The sequence below is a fragment of the Salvelinus sp. IW2-2015 genome, linkage group LG7 (genome assembly GCF_002910315.2).
Source record: "Salvelinus sp. IW2-2015 linkage group LG7, ASM291031v2, whole genome shotgun sequence".
NCBI lineage: Eukaryota > Metazoa > Chordata > Actinopteri > Salmoniformes > Salmonidae > Salvelinus > Salvelinus sp. IW2-2015.
The window spans coordinates 22165227-22182598 of record NC_036847.1 but is presented as its reverse complement, the minus strand read 5'-3'; the positions used below and the strand labels follow the sequence as shown (position 1 = coordinate 22182598).

The window sequence follows — 17372 nt, the reverse complement described above, 5'->3', positions numbered from 1 at the left end:
TGATGTCTTGAATGGAGAGGTTGCAATTTTGGGCAAAAGATAAAACAAACAAACTATAAGACCTCTGAAAGTGGAAATGTTTTAAATGTTTTTGAAATGAACGTGCAACTCATCCTACGGTTGAGCCTCTGAATGATGACGAGTGCACTGAGGCATCCCACCAGAGATCACTAACATGCATGTGCAAAGGGTGAGGTTGGCTATTGTCAAATAATGGGGGAAACTTTACCCGCTGAGATTTTTGAACATGTTTCCACTATCGAATTACCTAATGAAGCACATTATTGTTCATAGTCTCTTACAGTAACTATACTACTAGTCTTTTCCATGCTTTCAGTGTGAAATTCATACATAATTTCTACGTCATAAAATCAGTTGTGCAAACATGCTCAGAGATCAAGGTGAGACAAAGTGGTTTGTATCTCTTGACAAAGACCAACACAAGCCTTTTCAGAAGGTATCATTGAATGGCCACAACTTGACTTGAGAGTAACTATCCTGGATGACCCATGATGATGCTGACCCATTAGGTTATAATCAACATTTCCCTTTCTCCCTGGAGCAGTGGTGAAAAGAATGGGGGTCAGAAAGTTTGCCTACTGGTAATAATGTGAGCCACGTTTGAATTCTCTTTAGACAGCATGATTCAAATTTAAACTCTGGTACTTCAATTGYCTGCCTACAGTTTGATTTCAGAATTCCTTGCAGAATGTGAGCTCACAAATGAAAAGTTATCGTAGTTATGATGATGGGGACATACTTTTGGACATGCCTTTCTGTAATCTTTGAATCCCACTGCATGTATGGTATGATTTAGACTGGTAGAACCTACATGGAATCCCAAAAAGTTCTTCAAAGGGTCCTCCTTTGGGGACAGCCGAAGAACCCTTTAAGGTTCTAGATAGCACTTTGTTTTGTGTACACAGAGTTTTTCAGGATTGCAAATGCAATCTTGACTGACAAAAATATTACTGACATTGATACATTACTTTAATGCACATCAGGAGTCATTATTGAGACTATAGGAGACGGAAAACAACTGAGTAATTTCATTCACATTATTTAAAGACTACTGTATTCTCCTGCATTGATTGACCTGGCATGCTCGAATGTAAAGCATTTACCGCAACAAATGTACAGAATGCCACTATAAGGAGATGGTGAGTGTGTGTGTGTGTTTGTGTTTGCACGTGTGTTTGAAGAGTGGGTGAGTTTTTCTGCAAGCCTGCATGCGAGAGCTTTTGCGTGTGAGTGTGTGCGGGCGTGCATGTGTGCTTACGTGTGCTTGTTGTTGTTTAAATGTTTGCTCAGTAGATGTGAGGGATATTAAGTATGTAAGTCTGTGTATGCAAGGGTGATTATAATATGTAGAATACAGTGTGTCTGTGTGAATGTGTTAGTAATTGGGTGGGTGTTTGTGTGTGAATGGTGTCTTGGTGTCTTGGTTTTAGAATACAACATAGAATGAGCTGCAGTCTGCCCCGGTTCCTCTTCCAGGGTAAGCTCTGTGATAAATAGCATGGCCCTACTAATTTACATTATTGACTAATGTACAGTATGTGTCGTGGACAATATAAAATTAGAAGGTAGGCAAAAAATTGTTTAAAAGGGTCAGTAATTCTACAATGATGTCATGGTTAGCTATTTGGCTAATTATATTATCATATGAGCTGACACTGGGATTTGTAAATGTTCCTTATAACTAGAGATACTGTACAATACATCTGTAAAACGCAATGTGTATTAGCAGGAGTTATTAGCTCATATCTGCTGTAGATTAGTGTCGATTTTTCAGTAATTAAAGTAATTAGCGATGATTATGTCAGTGGAGGTGTAATCTTAGACAGTAATAGTGCAAACATATTTTTTGGGAGGTTGGAGTGCAGTTACGGCAACAAGGAGAAAACAGAATACAAGCATTATATTGTTTCTGTAGACTTTGACACAAACCTTTATCAATGTCAAAATGGCAGGATTTGCAGCAGGAACAAAAACGTTTGTCCTGTCTGGGGCTACCCCTGTAGCAAACCTCGACTACATCTTTACTGTTTTACTGTCCTTTTTTTCCTTTTTACATTCAGTATATCTATCTCTTTCTATGTTATGTAAATGGATATACAGTAAATAATTAATTATGAATATAGTGCAAAAGCAAAATGGTGTCACTCAAGGAATGGTGAAATCAAGTCATGTTGCAACCAAGGTCATCAATGAAAAGATGTGCACTAGTAACATCTGGGTAAGCAAGCAGGGGGTAAGTGGCAGGTAGATGGCTGCCGTGACTAACCAGACTGCTGAAGAAGAATCTATAGGTGTTTTTGACTCTTTGTTCAAATGTCTGACGCCCACTCTGCCCCCTCCCCCTCCTCCCCCTTGTCATTCCAGAAACAGGACGACGATGATTATGATGAAGATGATGCTGAGACTGGTATGACTGGAGATGAGAAAGAGGAAGAGGTGAAGGAGAAAGAAAAGCTTGGGAAGCTTCAGTATTCCATAGATTACGACTTCCAGGACAACAAGGTGGGTGTTTTGACTTGAGCAGATGGCTTTTTGACGACCCCGGAGCTTAATAAATAGACAATTTTACTTTGCTGGAAAAAAGACAAAACAAAGCTAACTGCCTAAGCCTTTAGTCCAAGGTAGTTTTCCACATGACGGCTTTCAAAGGCAATGGACTTTTGCCATTTGCTGAGAGTTTTTTATCCTTCAGAAATGCAGCTTTGAGTTGGTTCAAAAGCCAAGGACAGCTGTAAATGTGAATTTGCTGACACTAAAGGATTGATTCAATCCATCGTTCTACAGTTATGCTTTCAAGATCAAATCAGTCAAACTTTTACAAAGATTCCATTCCTTGTTTGTGTTATATATGCAGCGTATGAATGGATTTCCTTGACCTGTTATGCAGCATTTGCTCCGTCATCATACTCTTCTGTGGAGAATGTCTTTGTTCACTGATACTTTGAGGAGCAAAGGCAGACAGACAGACAGACCTCACCACACCAAAGCATATTTATCATGTTCATCATAATGTGTTACACAAGCATAAAGTAAGGGCTTTCTTTGATCTGTTCAAAGAAATGTCTGTTCAAAGAACTGTGGGTTGTCTCTGTGGAACTGTGAGAGGACACTGTCTGGGTACATTGAGGCTGATTAATCATGTATAGAGCAAATTGACTGACCCCTTTTACACTTGACCTCTGACCCCTAGCTCACAGTGGGCCTCCTCCAAGCAGCTGATCTCCTCTCCATGGACAGCGGTGGCACCTCTGACCCATATGTCAAGGTCTATGTCCTCCCAGACAAGAAGAAGCATTTTACCACCAAGGTGCACAAGAAGACGCTGAACCCTACCTTCAATGAGACCTTTGTTTTCAAGGTAGGCTACTGTATTTTGATTGCTCTCTCTCTCTGTCTCTCTCTCTATCTCTCTCTTTCTCTCTCTTCTTTAACGTGTATCAGAATTATAAAGATACATCTAATAGACCTAAGCTGTGATGGATGGCCAGACCATAACTCCTGCCAGACAGCCAGTTACCCAAAGCCTGATACATCAGCTATGCTCTCTCTTTCTTCTGATCCATCCGCTGGGCTGGTATTTCAGATAACACCTCATAACAGAGATTCCCCAGTCCACTGCAGACTCCCTGCATCTGATACCCTCCCTTCATCTGATACCAACTAGCCTCCACCACTGAATCTCCTCGGCCGATAATAGTCAGAGCCTAGACTTGCATTTGTAGATGCTCAGATGCATTTCCTTAAAACAATCTCTATTTTGTTTAATACAATTTTGGACATGTACTGTACATCATAAATCCCTATCATATAAAGCCATCTTATGAATTAAATTTATCTGGTCATATCTGAAGTTCAAGGAAATGATTCAATATTGCATTTCAAAGAATGAATTACAAACTATTCTTCAGATATTGTGTATCTACTGTCTAATGTATACGGTGTATATTAGACTCTAATTCCATCAAGTATAAATAGCCTCAAGCTTCCTATTGTCAGAATCTAATTAAAGCTACAATCTGTTCCCATGTGCTTTAATTTATGTTATTTTTTATTTTTTGTTCATGTCTCTCTCTCTCTCTCTGTGTGTGTGTGTGTGGTGTGTGTGTGTGGTGTGTGTGTGTGTGGTGTGTGTGTGTGTGTGTGTGTGTGTGTGTGTGTGTGTGTGTGTGTGTGTGTGTGTGTGTGTGTGTGTGTGTGTGTGTGTGTGTGTGTGTGTGTGTGTGTGTGTGTGTGTGTGTGTGTGGTTGTGTGTTGTGTGTGTGTGTGTGTGTGTGTGTGTGTGTGTGTGTGTGCGTGCATTCGAAAGAGAGCAGCAGTATAGACTAGTCTAGCTGGAGAATGCGATTGGAAATCAGAGCTTGGCCAGTGATAAAGCATAGCCATAGAAACCTCAGAGCTGACCTGAGCAGAGCAGAGGAGGGGATAAGAGGGATGGCAATCCAGTTAAAGGAGAACGCCACCTCCCTCCCTCCTGTCTGAGTGCTGACACAGCTCTATGAGAAAGGGATCAAACCTGCTATATCTTCCCAAGGATAGGACAGGACTGTACTGTTCAGTTCTGCTGAGGGAGCAGCGCACTATGCAGGCTGGCTCTGGCCCTCTGTTCCTCGTCTCCCACGAATCATCCCACACGCCCATCACTCCTCTGGGGACAGATAGAGCATCAGCTCCCAGTGCAGGGAAATACAGCCCAGACCCATTCTAGCGATGTGCTAAGAGGTCCAAGATACTCTGTTCTCATTTAATGGCTATTCATATTCAGGTTTCTGTATACACCTCCAAATTGTGAGATTCTTTGGATACTGCATACAGCTATTTGTACATATCTGGCTCTGATCATTCATGGTCAATGTATGTATATCAGGTCAAAATAATGCTATGGTAGTTCCACCAATTCGGTGCCTTTTGAGAAGTGTAACTTGTCACGCACGCTCCCCCTCTCTGGCGCTCGAGGGCGCCAGGCTGCCCATTACGCACACCTGTCACCATCATTACGCGCATCAGTGCTTCATTGGACTCACCTGGACTCCATCACTTTATTGATTTCCTCCTCTATATCTGTCTGTTCCTCAGCTTGATCCCTGTGTCAGTACTAATGTCGATATGTTTCCCTTGTCCAGACGCTGTCCGTGTTTTGTTTCATGTCTGTTATTTACTACCTATTCACTCCCTGTACTTGCTTCTCGTCTCCCTGCGTCTGTCTTCACATAACTTTGTCAGACCATTTTTTGGGATTTCACCTAATCTTAGCATTTTGTCATAAATATCACATGGTCAACTTCATTATAAAAAGAAATCCCATCTGGAGGTTAAATAAAAAATGTACTTTAGAAAGTGCCTATTAAGTGCAAATGAAAGAAACAGGGTTGACGATTTCACCTTAAGTCAGCCATAAATCCCTTGTGATGACGGGAATGGAAGCTTGTTGTGTGCAACAGGGAGTGGCAATTCAATTAAACCTTAAAAAAGTTTAATTGTTAAAAAATGTCTAACCTGTCTATCTATGGGTAACAAGGTTGACGTGTTATACTCGACCCGCTCAGTTTTCCACCACAAAACCCCAGAAAATTGCCAAAAAATAGTAGAACCAGCTCATCTGCTTTTACACTATGGTTTGACTATTATATGTTTAATGTTTCTTTTGGAAACAATATTTAAAAAGGAATAGTTTCACCATATTACAATTGAGAGCTCAGTTCACGTAACATGGTTGACCTTAAAATGAGGGACAGACTAAATTCATCACTAATCACATTAGAGAGGCTTCAGAGGCTAACATTTATAAAAGAAAGTAATATTAATGTTGATGGGGTTTTTGATGTTTTTCAGATTCCATTCCAAGAGATGGGTGGCAAGACTTTGGTCATGCAGGTCTTTGACTTTGACCGCTTCTCTAAGCATGACGTCATTGGAGAGGTGAAACTACCCTTGCACAAACTGGACCTAGCCCAGCCACTGGAGGAGTGGAGGGACCTGGACAGTGCAGAGAAAGAAGATGGTAAAATTTGAAGACCATCTCCCCACTTTATTCAGTCCTTTGAAATACGTATCACATTGTACAGTTCAGAACGATGTTCATCCTCGTAGTGTGAATGGTTCCCTATATTTAGTGTTGCATAGTGTGAATGGTTCCCTATATTTAGTGTTGCATAGTGTAATGGTTCCTATATTTAGTGTTGCATAGTGTGAATGGTTCCCTATATTTAGTGTTGCATAGTGTGAATGGTTCCCTATATTTAGTGTTGGATAGTGTGAATGGTTCCTATATTAGTGTTGCTAGTGTGAATGGTTCCCATATTTAGTGTTGCATAGTGTGAATGGTTCCCTATATTTAGTGTTGCATAGTGTGAATGGTTCCCTATATTTAGTGTTGCATAGTGTGATGGTTCCCTATATTTAGTGTTGCATAGTGTGAATGGTTCCCTATATTTAGTGTTGCATAGTGTGAATGGTTCCCTATATTTAGTGTTGCATAGTGTGAATGGTTCCCTATATTAGGTGTTGATTAGTGTGAATGGTTCCCTATATTTAGTGTTGCATAGTGTGAATGGTTCCCTATATTTAGTGTTGCATAGCTGTGAATGGTTCCCTATATTTAGTGTTGCATAGTGTGAATGGTTCCCTATATTTAGTGTTGCATAGTGTGAATGGTTCCCTATATTTAGTGTGCTTAGTGTGAATGGTTCCCTATATTTAGTGTTGCATAGTGTGAATGGTTCCTATATTAGTGTTGCATGTGTGGATGGTTCCCTATATTTTAGTGTTGCATGTGTGAATGGTTCCCTATATTAGTGTTGCTTAGTGTGATGGTTCCCTATATTTAGTGTTGCATAGTGTGAATGGTTCCCTATATTTAGTGTTGCTTAGTGTGAATGGTTCCCTATATTTAGTGTTGCTTAGTGTGAATGGTTCCCTATATTTAGGTGTTGCTTAGTGTGAATGGTTCCCTATATTTAGTGTTGCATAGTGTGAATGGTTCCCTATATTTAGGTGTTGCTTGGTATGAATGGAAGACATGCACCCAATGAGGATGAACATTGAGGAGGAATATTATTAGATCCTCTTTACCTTCTTCTCCCATCCCACACGCAGCAAGAGAAGCTGGGAGATATCTGCATCTCTCTGCGCTACGTGCCCACTGCTGGGAAACTTACCATCTGCATCCTGGAGGCCAAGAACCTCAAGAAGATGGACGTGGGAGGACTGTCAGGTAAAATATGGAAACATAATGATCACTGTGAATAAAACAATGGAACAGATGAACAGTGGAGTTTAAGCCGCCCATACAGTATCTCCCATATCCTGGTTCAATATGCTCCCCTTGGTCAAGGTCAACGAGGCAATACCTCTATTCACACAGTACGACACCCAAATCTATATTCCCAAATCTATATTAATACAGCTATTTCAGAGTGTTTCTTTGTGCATTATTCTGTGGTAAAGGCTAGGCTATATAACATGAAATAGGATCCAGTAAAACCTTGTGAACCGATCGTATGATTTTGATCTGTATGGTGAGCTGCTGTAGGATACATTGCAAGCAGCCAATCTCCGGGGCCATTCAGTTTGCACTCACGTGCTGACTCTGATGTACCCACGACTCTTCACTCCCTTCAGCTAAACTGCACTGCAACCATCTGCTGGCAGTTTACTGCATTACAACCACTGCTGGGTTCCTTTTGTTACTGGAGCCCTGATGGTAATGAAGTATTGTGTTTTAATGATTGAACTCTGCTGAAACAATGTGACAGGGGCAATAAGATACATCTATTAAACGACATAAAGCCATGTTTGTTAATAATCCCAATAGTGAGTCTGATACCTGGCCTGTTTTAATACCTGGCTGTGTGTATCAATCCCTTTGTGTAGATCCCTATGTGAAGATCAACTTGATGCAGAACGGCAAGCGTCTGAAGAAGAAGAAGACCACGGTGAAGAAGAACACTCTGAATCCATACTACAATGAGTCCTTCAGCTTTGAGATTCCTATTGAGCAGATGCAGGTAGTGTATAGCTGTGAACAAAGCGCTCAAAGACAGACAGACAGACAGACAGACAGACAGACAGACAGACAGACAGACAGACAGACAGACAGACAGACAGACAGACAGACAGACAGACAGCAGACAGACGACAGACCTACCTGACCTGACCTGACCGCAGCACAGCTAAAACCAGAATGAATCATGCCCCCTTGTGTATCATTGACGAATACATACTGTACACCATGGAATTACAATTCAATTATGCAATTATATTCTGTAAGATCTTTCTAAATGTCAATAATATAACACTTGCTTTTTCTCATTCCCTAGAAAATCCAAGCTGTGGTCACAGTGCTGGATTATGACAAGATCGGTAAAAACGACGCCATCGGGAAGATCTGGGTGGGCAGCAAGGCGACTGGCACCCAGCTGAAGCACTGGTCCGACATGCTGGCCAACCCTCGCCGCCCCATCGCCCAGTGGCATCCACTGCAGCCCGAGGAGGAGATTGATGCTTCGCTGGCAGCCCTGAACGCCAAGAAGTAAACCTTCTCTACCCACTAACACCCATACCCAAACCTACCCATCCTCCTCAGTACTGGTCCTACACATCTCCCAATACTACATTCCAAACCAACACACCAACCAATTCTACACCCTACACCACAGATACCTACCTATATCCCAATTGACATGATCAAAAAATAATAGAAAAGAAAAGCATCATTCCACAAGGAAACAGTCACAAGATCACTCAATTGATGTTTATATTGGGGTTGCAGTTAGTTACATTGTGTCATGAGGATAGGAGCCTAGAGTGTGAAAACAGTGGTCCAGTGTGATGGAGGATTAGGGAAGTAAAACCACACATTCACTCATTTTGTACCTTTTCATCCCCTCCCCTTAGAGCCACCGTTGCTTCAATACTGCTTAATACTTAAAATGCTTTATACTGCCATGTAATAGAGGAAAAACACAAGCAGGTTCATTCCTTGGGTGTATTGTTGCACCATGCTCCACACCTGCCAGTTACTTACTACATACTAGATACGATTCCATTAGTTTGAACTACATTCCTAGAGTTGGGTAAAGAGTAGAGATAGACAATATCCAGTTACCCCACACTGTTAACACACTGCCTTTTTGATTATTAGCTCATCTGCTCACCCATATTCTCAGGTACACTGAGAGAAAACTGAAACTTCATGCCTTTTTTTCTAAACGGGTTGTTATTCAAAATGCTCCGCAACATGATCAGAGAATAATGTTTTTGATGATTTTAAAATCTCAGTCTGGTGCTGGATTGGTTTATTTTTCCATAATCTAAGACTAGTCTAAATTTATCACTGAAATGGCAACAGGAGAGTCTCTCGAGTGTCTCTCAATAACACCGTTTGTGGCTGTCAGTCAACAGAGTTGAGATGTGAAATATGTTTAGGATAAAGGGACTATGAGCCACTGTAAGTGTCTATCATGGCCCATGTTGGGAAAGCATGCAAGAGAAAGAATATCTGTGTGGAAACTTCAAGGACTGAATGGAAGGTTCCATTCAGTCCTTGGAGTTTCCACACAGATATTTCTCTCTCTTGCATGCTTTCCCAACATGGGTCATGATAGACATTTGCATGCATGCAAGAGAGAGCATATCTGTGAGAATATCTGTGTGGAAACTCCAAGGACTGAATGGGACCCTGGTTGACACAATGTTGTTTGTCAGGTGTCTATTCTACTGCCTGCAATCTACCACCTTCCCCTCCAATGCCTCTACTATTTAGGATCTATCTCCCTGTTCAGTGCTACTGCCATTAGTCATGGACTCACAACAAGGATTTCACTTGTTCAAAGGAATCTCTGTATTCGTCTTACAGTCATAAAGGAGACAAGCCTTCCAAGTAATGAAATAAGCAATTCTCAACTACCAGGGACGCCTTCCAATTAGCTGTGTTGTTTTTTACTCACCCTTTTCTTTTCAACGTCAAACACTTTTATTCCTCAAGCACTTTAAATCAAAATGTTCTGTTCTAATTATACTCTCCGAAAACCAGAGATTTAACAATTTATTTTATGAGGAATAATTTCTGGTAAAAAAGCAAGAGCGTGAATTTATGAGTGAATCATTATTTTTGTAGTTTTGTTTGATCATTTTAACCTTGTTTTTCTTGTGAATGCACTTTGATTACTCTGAGACAATTGTTGTTGTTAAGTTTGATTGAAAGGATAAGATCTGGAAGGTTCCCTTTATGTGTATGTTATACACAGATGACCAAACTGCTGAATCTAATTGCACTATACTGGATATCTCTATGTTACGTGGTTATAGATTGTTCTTTGATCTATGGTTTTTGTGATGAGATGTCGTGAGTTTGAGTCAGGTCACATATTCGAAAGTCTTCTGATTGGGAATAAGACACATTTCAATGAAATGCTGTTCCGCAGATCCTTCGCTGAATAAGTGATTTTACATTTTGACTTTCTCTTGAGATATATTTCAGTATAAAACTGATCATATGACTGAATTAAATTGACAATTAAAAAATGTAAAAGTCGTAGCAAAATGCCATTAGACTTTCGAGCCACATTAGTAATTTAATGGGACATGAACTGTCTCTGCACCATCTTGTTCCAAACAACAAAATAGTTCAAAGCAAAGCAATGTATTTCAAGGACGACAAAAAGTACTTGATTGTGTTTAAGAACAAGCAAAGCAGTTTAATGTTTTAACAGTTTGTCAACTTTTATACTTTTGGGAATTACAGTAGTGAATGTTGGTTAATGTATTGATTTTCTCTATTGGACAACCATATCTTTATTTATATGTCCAGTAGGGGTCAGATTAGTTATGTTTTATATTTAATTTTATTTAGTTTTTTCTATATGTTCAAAAAGCAACACTAAGAAAAGACAAAATGCAAGCAATCAAACAACCCATCGGTGTGTAGTTTCGCCTATATACATAGTTCATACAGGTTGATACTGCATGTTTCTACAAGATACTGTACGAAAGAGCATGTTTTAGAGATAAAGCAAAAATATCTTGTGTACGTATGTGGGTGTCAATTGTCATTTTAATACTGTAACACAATGCAGGAAAAAAGATACACTGTATATTTTCTAAATTAAACAAATATGTATTTATTTTCCATGAATGGGTTATTGAAAAGAATGTCATAATATATTAGAATAATATGATTCTGTCCATGCCTAAACTTTTAAGCAAGTTTGTCGTCAAGTACTGTGTGTGAGTTCATGTAGGATAAAAATGTAGCCGCATGCTTGCTATCTAAATCCTTGTGATTTATTTGGATTAATTATAATTTATTTCAAATCTATTTATTTATGTATTTATGTACTTATTTCTTTATTCATACATCGTTTCCTTTGAGATTATTTCAGTCTATGTTGGTCTTCTTGCCAAATATCAGTCATTGTAGGGGGGCTCCAAGTTCAAGAAATACAGCTATTCCAAAGTGGAACTCTTCAATGATCAGTGCCATTGCTGAAACGTTTCCACCATTTGGTTAAAAAGACAAGAAAAAAGATAAACCTGATTTTTGGACAAACATGTATTACAAGCCTACTATTTAGGATGCTAAAGAGCCCACCAGAACTGAATCCACACATCTCCACACTGGAAATAAAGCTTGGAGTCCCCTACTGTACTTTAAACTTTTTGGGGGGAGTTTTACTTTGCATTGGTTTAATGACCTGACACCCTTTGCAATGATATATATTTTACAGTGCTTATTACACAAATATATGTGTATGTGTATACAGATAGTTGAATTAGATAAAAACTAAAGCCATAATACTCAAGCACTAACTCTTTAGAGCTCTGCTGTATAACTAGTTATTGATTTGTAAAAAAAAAACACACAAAAAAACCACTTCTTAATCTTCCTAGGTCAGTGTTTGTCATGTACATTCTGTTCAGAACTCTGTACTCATCTAGATTCTAGAAGGCAAAATATTGAGCACTGAGAGCAGTTGTGAGTTTAGTAGAGTGGATGTGATTTTGTTTTCTACTTTGAAGATGTTAAAGCTGTCTTTATTTTATACATGTGTAGCTAATATATTCCAGTGATGTAATTTGTATATGCCTTGTTTTGATAGTATGAATCATGATTCTTCTTATCTCACAAGATGTTATCGAAAATACCTGAAGAAGTCATCCAGAACATTTACATTATTGAAATGTGAGTGTCAGGCTGGTCTGTTGGTGATCCTTGGGCTGAGTGCAATTCATTTAGGACCCTGACTGCCATGTATGGATCCCTCTATTTTCATCCACAGTGGCTTTACAGACATGACATAACATTGTGATCAAAGATATGGCAGAAATATCTATCTATCTTGTAACAATGCCAAGTCTCAGCATTATTGTCTGATCAACATATGTTGCATTCATGGTAAACAGTAAAGTTAAGATAAATGATCTACAGTCTAATCTTAGCCACTTTGATGGAAACCAGCTGTTTCAAGTCAACAATTCCTCTAATAGCAACACTATTGAAATAATAATCATAGTGTTGTTTGAAGTTTGCAACAATTTTATAATGGGATCATTGATGTTGCTTCTCAATGTCACAATCAATCCTTTTGAACTGTGACCAAACCCATGCACACGGAACTTCAATCCAGTTGACCATTTCAGTGTCTTTCCAAAATACTGCCAGTATATCCATCTATATTTACAATTCCATGAAATCCTCATCAGTAATCTGTTTGAATCTATTTCAGAGCCCAAATAATTCCACTGATACGGATGCAGGTTAGATGATAAAATAACTGTGATTAAAGGGTCAAATATAGCAAATTTTTATTAAAAAGAGTTGATTGTTTCAATGCATTTTACACTGCCACGGTCATTGGACAGTTCGCTATATGGGGAAAACGACTGATAACTGTGTGTTTGTGTGTATGTATGTATGTATGTTACAAGAACAAAAAGCATAGGCCCTTTATAAAGTTAGAGGTTGCAGTGCTAAAACACAGTACTACTGCAACTTACTTAACGTATATATCTGCATGCCCAGAATACATAAACCATTCTTAAGTGTACATTTAAGTGGTGATGAAAATAATTAACAAAGATGTTTTTATTTACAATGGTTTAAAATGTTTATATTATAGGAATACCTATTTTTTGAAAGCCTAAATTGATATATCTACTTTATGCACAACTGCTTTAGAAATGAACTGCAGGCTATATCTCAGCGGTGAAGAAACAATAGATTGAGAGCACGATGATTCACACACTACATTCTACAGTTCTTTTGTACTACTAGCTGTTTTATTTCTATCAGGCTTTTTAAATGAATTATTCAAGTACTTTATAAAAAAGGTCAATGTGATTTTCAAAGGGATACCCTCCAAACTAGAGCATCATATCAAATTGTATTTGTCACATGCTTCGTCAACAAAAGGTGTAGACTTACAGGGAAATGTTTTCTTACAGGGCCCTTCCCAACAATGCAGAGAGAGAGAAAATAGAGAAATAACAGAAAAGTCATACAACTTCCATGTCAATAATGTGTTAAGGAGTGTCTCAGTTGGCCTAGGTCACTCACCACCTAACAGTGTGTTCTCCTGTCTCTGTTTGTGTTGCTCGCTTTGTGTTTCTTCTTTCTACTGTAATAATCACTAGGTTAGTGTTGTGTTTCTATTGTATTATATTTAGAATGCAAAACTGCATTAGGACCAATGGAAAAGACAATGATTGAACTTTTCCACCACTGTTTTCCTGTCTTAGCATTAATGTGCTGTTGTTGTGGAACTGGACTCGCTGGGGGCTCCTTTGGATCCAGAATGAAACTGATTTTCAGAGGAACGTCGTCCTTCGCGTTTACAACATGGATATATATACTACCAAAACATGCAGAATAGTACCAACCCTCTCTCTTGAACTCTTTCTTCACTTCTCATTTTCCATACTACAATTGCATTCCAAAATACTTTTTTCTCCTCTCTTTCTCTTCATCCTCTTTTTAAGCCTCAGAGGACCATGAGATTGCGTGTCCTCTGGCTGTGTTTCTTCGTGTCTTAGTGTTGTGGTGCGCGTGTTCATGTCAGTACTTGTGCCTACTGTGGATCGCATGCTTTAGCCCTTGACTGGACACAAAACATTGCTCCTATACAAACTGCCCACGGCCCGTCAGTGGATGAGCATCGAGGATCCTTGTAAAGTTATCGAGGGAACCAAATAACTCAATACAGATCTATCATAAGTGTTACCAGCTCTGTAAGAAACAAATAGGAAATAAAGGCCTTTTAATAAGCTTGGACTCATGTATTGTCTGTGCATCATGGCTCTATTCTTTATTCTGTAACCTCTCTACAAGGGGATTTTAACTTCAGCATCCGAGTGTTCATTGGTTGGATACCAGTTTTTATCGCAAGATATTTAGAATTTAGCGCTCAGTACTGAACAATTCCTTTCAGATGCACTTAATGCCAAGTGATAAAGATTTTGGTAGAGTGAGAACACACATAATGATAGTTATCACATATTTAACCATCCACACTTTATTGAGCAAGTGATCAAACCACAGACATGTACAAGTAGCATTTCAGTTTTTCCGGTCTCTTATAATACATACTTCCATGGTAAAGTTGTTTCAACGTAAAATACTGTCTTTAAATATACTTACAGTACATGTGTAGACAGATAGCTGTATTGTTCTTTCAGGAAAGGCACGTAGTATACATAAAGAGCAGTGGAGGCTGCTAAGGAGAGGACGGCTCATAATAATGGCTGGAATGGAGCGTATGTGTTTGATGTATTTGACTACATTCCTACTGATTCGGCTCCAGCCATTATCACGAGACCATCCTCCCCAATTAAGGTGCCACCGACGTCCTGTGATAGAGGCCCTGTGTTGTGCCCTGTGCTATCTGCATTACAAATCATGTACAGGTTTCACTTGAAAAAAAAGAAATGCTGTCCATCTCATAACGTGAGGCACTATGTGGACTAATGGTACTGTTTCATAAAATGCTTAAAGAGGATACATATTAATAATATATTGGTAAAAATATGGTTGAGTATAAGTATAAATATTTGAGAAAAAAAATGCATAAATTATATAAAATTATCCAACAAATGTGACATCTGTCTCACCAGATACCATGGTACAGTACACCACACTAAAATCAAAGCAGGAAAAGGTTAATGAGCAGTTCAGAGAAAATGGTCTGTGATGGAAATTTGGACTTCAATTGAACTACAAACCATAAAGACTAATGATATAAACACCTCATAACAACTGACAATGTGTAATGTTATCAATGTCATAAAAGTTATACCTATGATTGTTTTTTCAGTCGTTTTTTTCAGCAGTGCACACTGAAGCACAAAATCAACATATGTTTGTGATGTATAGGTAAAATATGTGGATGTGATATTGATTAGTGATTTCTGGCCTGGAGCTACAGAGTTTACTGTAGCCAAGATCAACACCCTCTTTGAGCGGACGCTGTGTGTTCTTCTCACCTTTGACCTCCTGGTATGAAGTGAGCCAATGAACATGGAGGTCAAGGGTCAGGCCAGGGGTCATCAGGAATTTGACGGTTCCTCACCATGCCTCTGAGAACAGTTGGCAGGTAAGTGTCATTGAGCACCATGGTACAGTCTCAGGGTGGGAGGGTGCCGAAGGCCAATGATAGTGACACACGTTGCAAGCTTGAGGGAAGTATACCATGACTTTGGACAGAGGCTTCCAACCTCTTACTTGGACAGCTTGCTGATGACACGGATCAGAGCCCCATTCTCGTCCTTCAGTCTCTGGTTGTCTGATTTAAGCTCTGTCAACACCTACAGGAACAGAGAGAGCAGCATTAGATTGTCATGGTAGCTAATTCGCAACAGGGAACAGTGGTGACACATAATGCCCTGTAGACAGAAATATGTGCAAGTGACACTGCCTTGTCTTTTGTCTATGTTCCTTCTTATTTAAGGGACATTGACAGACACATTTAATACACATTGTTTATCATTTTCAGGCAAAGTAAGAATGATATGCAATATTTAATCACCAGGAACTCATTGCTAAATGATTGAACACTACAATCTCTATAGTCACTACATGCAAAGGGTGGACAGAAGGGTGGAGAAAAGGCAGGCTTTCAGCAAAATATGATGTAAAGCAATGAGAGCATGCGGATACAGTATGATCGTGGAAAAGGTTGGGACATGATTTGGCTTATGGTTCTATGTGCAAACTACAAACTGAGAGAGAACCAAAACAGAGAGAGAGATGCAAGGCGGTCAGCTTCCGCAATCTAGGTCACCTCCCACAGCATGAATAATGACTAAAAATAACCACAATCTTTGTCAAAATCTCCCCCATCCCCCACAGACAGTACAGTGAACAATAACGTTTTGTGCTCGCCTGAAAAAGTCTACCTTCACAGACGATGATGAACTCATCCCCCCACTCCTGCCTATTCCAGTTACGACAATTAAATAGCAGCATATTGTTATGTATTATATTTGACGATGCATACTGCACATTTTTGGTCCAACTGTTTGTCCAGTTCTGCTTCTGTCCTCAGACGAGCGTGTGTAGTACACACACACACACACACACACAACACACACACACACAACACACACACACACACACACCACACACACACACACACACACACACACACACACCACACACCACACACACACACACACACACACACACCACACACACACACACACACACACCACACACACACAACACTATTGGCACATGTTTTTGGCCAGTGGAAAAAGGGTTTATGAGTCGACGGATTGCCAATGAGATCACACATTCCACTCCCACTCCAACCATGATTGAGACAAACATAATAGTTTAAAATGTCAGATTCCCTATCAGCCACTTTGCATTGGACACTGTGGCAAAAAATGAGCAAACAATGAAATGTCAGGTTTGTGAAATGGAAAATTGCAATCATGTTAATCCTACAAGGTTTCCTGCGACTTCAGCACTCTGCCTGTCCATAAGTCTCTCAAGCAGCGTCCAGCCTGTTCTGAGTTCGTTCAAGCCCAGGAATGAGTGACTTGCCTGACTATACTGTAATAATAACCACTGGAGAAACGTCAGGCTGCCACCACTACTGTACTGGTCTCTACACAGCCTATAAATAATATCACCCATGCAGCATGGATGCAGCTAAATAGATGAGCGAGTTTAAGGGGCTGCCCTTCATTGGCCTTATGGAGAGTGATCAGAGAGAGGCATGCCACACAAGTGAGAGAGCCTTAAGGTGGAGGAGTGAGAGTGGGAGGTGGGGTGCAGACAGCAGACCTGCCTGAGAAGAGGGCAGCAGAGAGGAGGAAGGAGGTGCAGCATCAGGAGAACCAGAAGGAGGACAGAT

General features: G+C 39.7%; 2 protein-coding genes across 4 annotated transcripts in view; one reads left to right on the top strand and one right to left on the bottom strand.

Moving 5' to 3' along the window:
* The window catches only part of LOC111966594 (synaptotagmin-2-like), an 85837-nt gene extending 71552 nt beyond the window's left edge, over positions 1-14285 (top strand). The window contains exons 7-12 of the mRNA XM_070444541.1: positions 2386-2523; positions 3212-3379; positions 5851-6016; positions 7112-7231; positions 7891-8024; positions 8337-14285. Of these exons, the coding sequence (XP_070300642.1) occupies positions 2386-2523; positions 3212-3379; positions 5851-6016; positions 7112-7231; positions 7891-8024; positions 8337-8552 (942 nt within the window). The 3' untranslated portion in view covers positions 8553-14285. The remainder of the gene's footprint in view (positions 1-2385; positions 2524-3211; positions 3380-5850; positions 6017-7111; positions 7232-7890; positions 8025-8336) is intronic.
* A 227-nt stretch (positions 14286-14512) lies between these two features.
* Positions 14513-17372, bottom strand: part of LOC111966596 (protein phosphatase 1 regulatory subunit 12B) — a 45773-nt gene continuing 42913 nt past the window's right edge. For all 3 annotated transcript variants that reach the window (XM_023991379.3, XM_023991382.3, XM_070444540.1), the window contains one exon: positions 14513-15816. In XM_023991379.3, the coding sequence (XP_023847147.1) occupies positions 15730-15816 (87 nt within the window). In that variant the 3' untranslated portion in view covers positions 14513-15729. The remainder of the gene's footprint in view (positions 15817-17372) is intronic.